The sequence below is a fragment of the Cyprinodon variegatus genome, unplaced genomic scaffold (genome assembly GCF_000732505.1).
Source record: "Cyprinodon variegatus isolate N-32 unplaced genomic scaffold, C_variegatus-1.0 Scaffold696, whole genome shotgun sequence".
In the NCBI taxonomy this organism is placed as follows: Eukaryota; Metazoa; Chordata; class Actinopteri; order Cyprinodontiformes; family Cyprinodontidae; genus Cyprinodon; species Cyprinodon variegatus.
Window position 1 is genome coordinate 310,388 of NW_015151149.1, and position 1,271 is coordinate 311,658.

Below are 1,271 nucleotides of genomic sequence, written 5' to 3' on the forward strand. Positions count from 1 at the left end.
CCAAATGGAAAAGCAAATAACTTAGGAACTTTAAGCCCAAATTACACGTGCAATACATTATTTGAAAGCCAACACCTTTTAGTTTCTGAATATATGATGGAAATTGGGTGAGTAGAACACAGACCAAGCTGCATCAGTTCAAAAATGACTCAAAGTTGTTTTTTTATTGTGATAAAGACATGCTTGAGAAACGCCCTGTCTCATTTTATTACATTTGTTCTACATCATGTCAACCACAAATGCAGAGAATTTCAGACCTCTAGCTACAACTGTTGCAGAGATGTGGAGCTTTGAACATTTGGTGTCACCAGCGCCTTCTAATCTCTAATTTCTAATGTGCCAAATTGTGCAATCTAGTTTGGATCCACTAGCCCAGGGGTCTGAAACCTGCGGCTCTGGAGCCGCATGCGGCTCTTTAGCATCCCCCTTGTGACTCCCTGGAGCTTTTTCAAAAATTTACGAAAACCGATTTTTTTTTTTTTTTAATATGGTGTGCAGGTTCAGTTGCAAACAAAAATGTATGTTTTCCAATGCTTTAAACATTTGTATTATAAATAGATTTAAACAATAATTTGCGTCATAGCCATAGAGATCAGTGATCATAACTTGGAACCAGCGTGGCACGGTGCCAGGCAAACAAAGCTGCAGGTGAGTCTCGGAATATGAATCCCAAAGGGAAAAAAAGGAAGATTGCTGAGGAGAAAAAAGGATTCAAATAGACCGACTCATTTGCTTTCATTATCAATGCTGAACGATTGCCTGCATTTTTGCTTTGTAATGAGAGGTTGTCAAAAAATTAAAAGAAAAATTTGGAAAGGCATTTCCAGGGAAGGCTAAATCTGCTGCCCACCACCAAGCTGGGAGTGAGAGAAAAAGTGCGATTGCAGGATAAATTAGAGAAGATAGATAGATTTAAGAAGTGGATTGCATTTCCAAACTCTCCTACTGCTGCTAGTTTTGTTGCAAGGATGGAAAACCATCCACAGATCAAACAGGCCACACTTTGATGCAGGGATGGGAACTTTCTTCTATTTTTTCCCTAAATCCTAAAACTATAAATCACACCAAGGAACGATTGTGACGGAGGATGTGGGATTTCGGGGTTACAGAGCACAGCTCTGATGTCAGTTCCTGCTTGGTTCCTCATGACTCAATAAACTCCTCCCAACAGAAACACGTCCACCATAGAGAGATTTCTTTATTGTGTTTCTATAATTTCATCCATGCAACAAAAGTGAGATTTTCGTCCCCGTAAACTCCCGCAGATCTGC

General features: G+C 39.8%; 1 protein-coding gene across 1 annotated transcript in view; it reads left to right on the top strand.

Moving 5' to 3' along the window:
- The window catches only part of ttc39b (tetratricopeptide repeat domain 39B), a 32,829-nt gene that overhangs the window by 22,886 nt on the left and 8,672 nt on the right, over positions 1 to 1,271 (top strand). Inside the window, exon 11 of the mRNA XM_015394583.1 lies at positions 584 to 648. Coding sequence (XP_015250069.1) covers positions 584 to 648 — 65 coding nt within the window. The remainder of the gene's footprint in view (positions 1 to 583; positions 649 to 1,271) is intronic.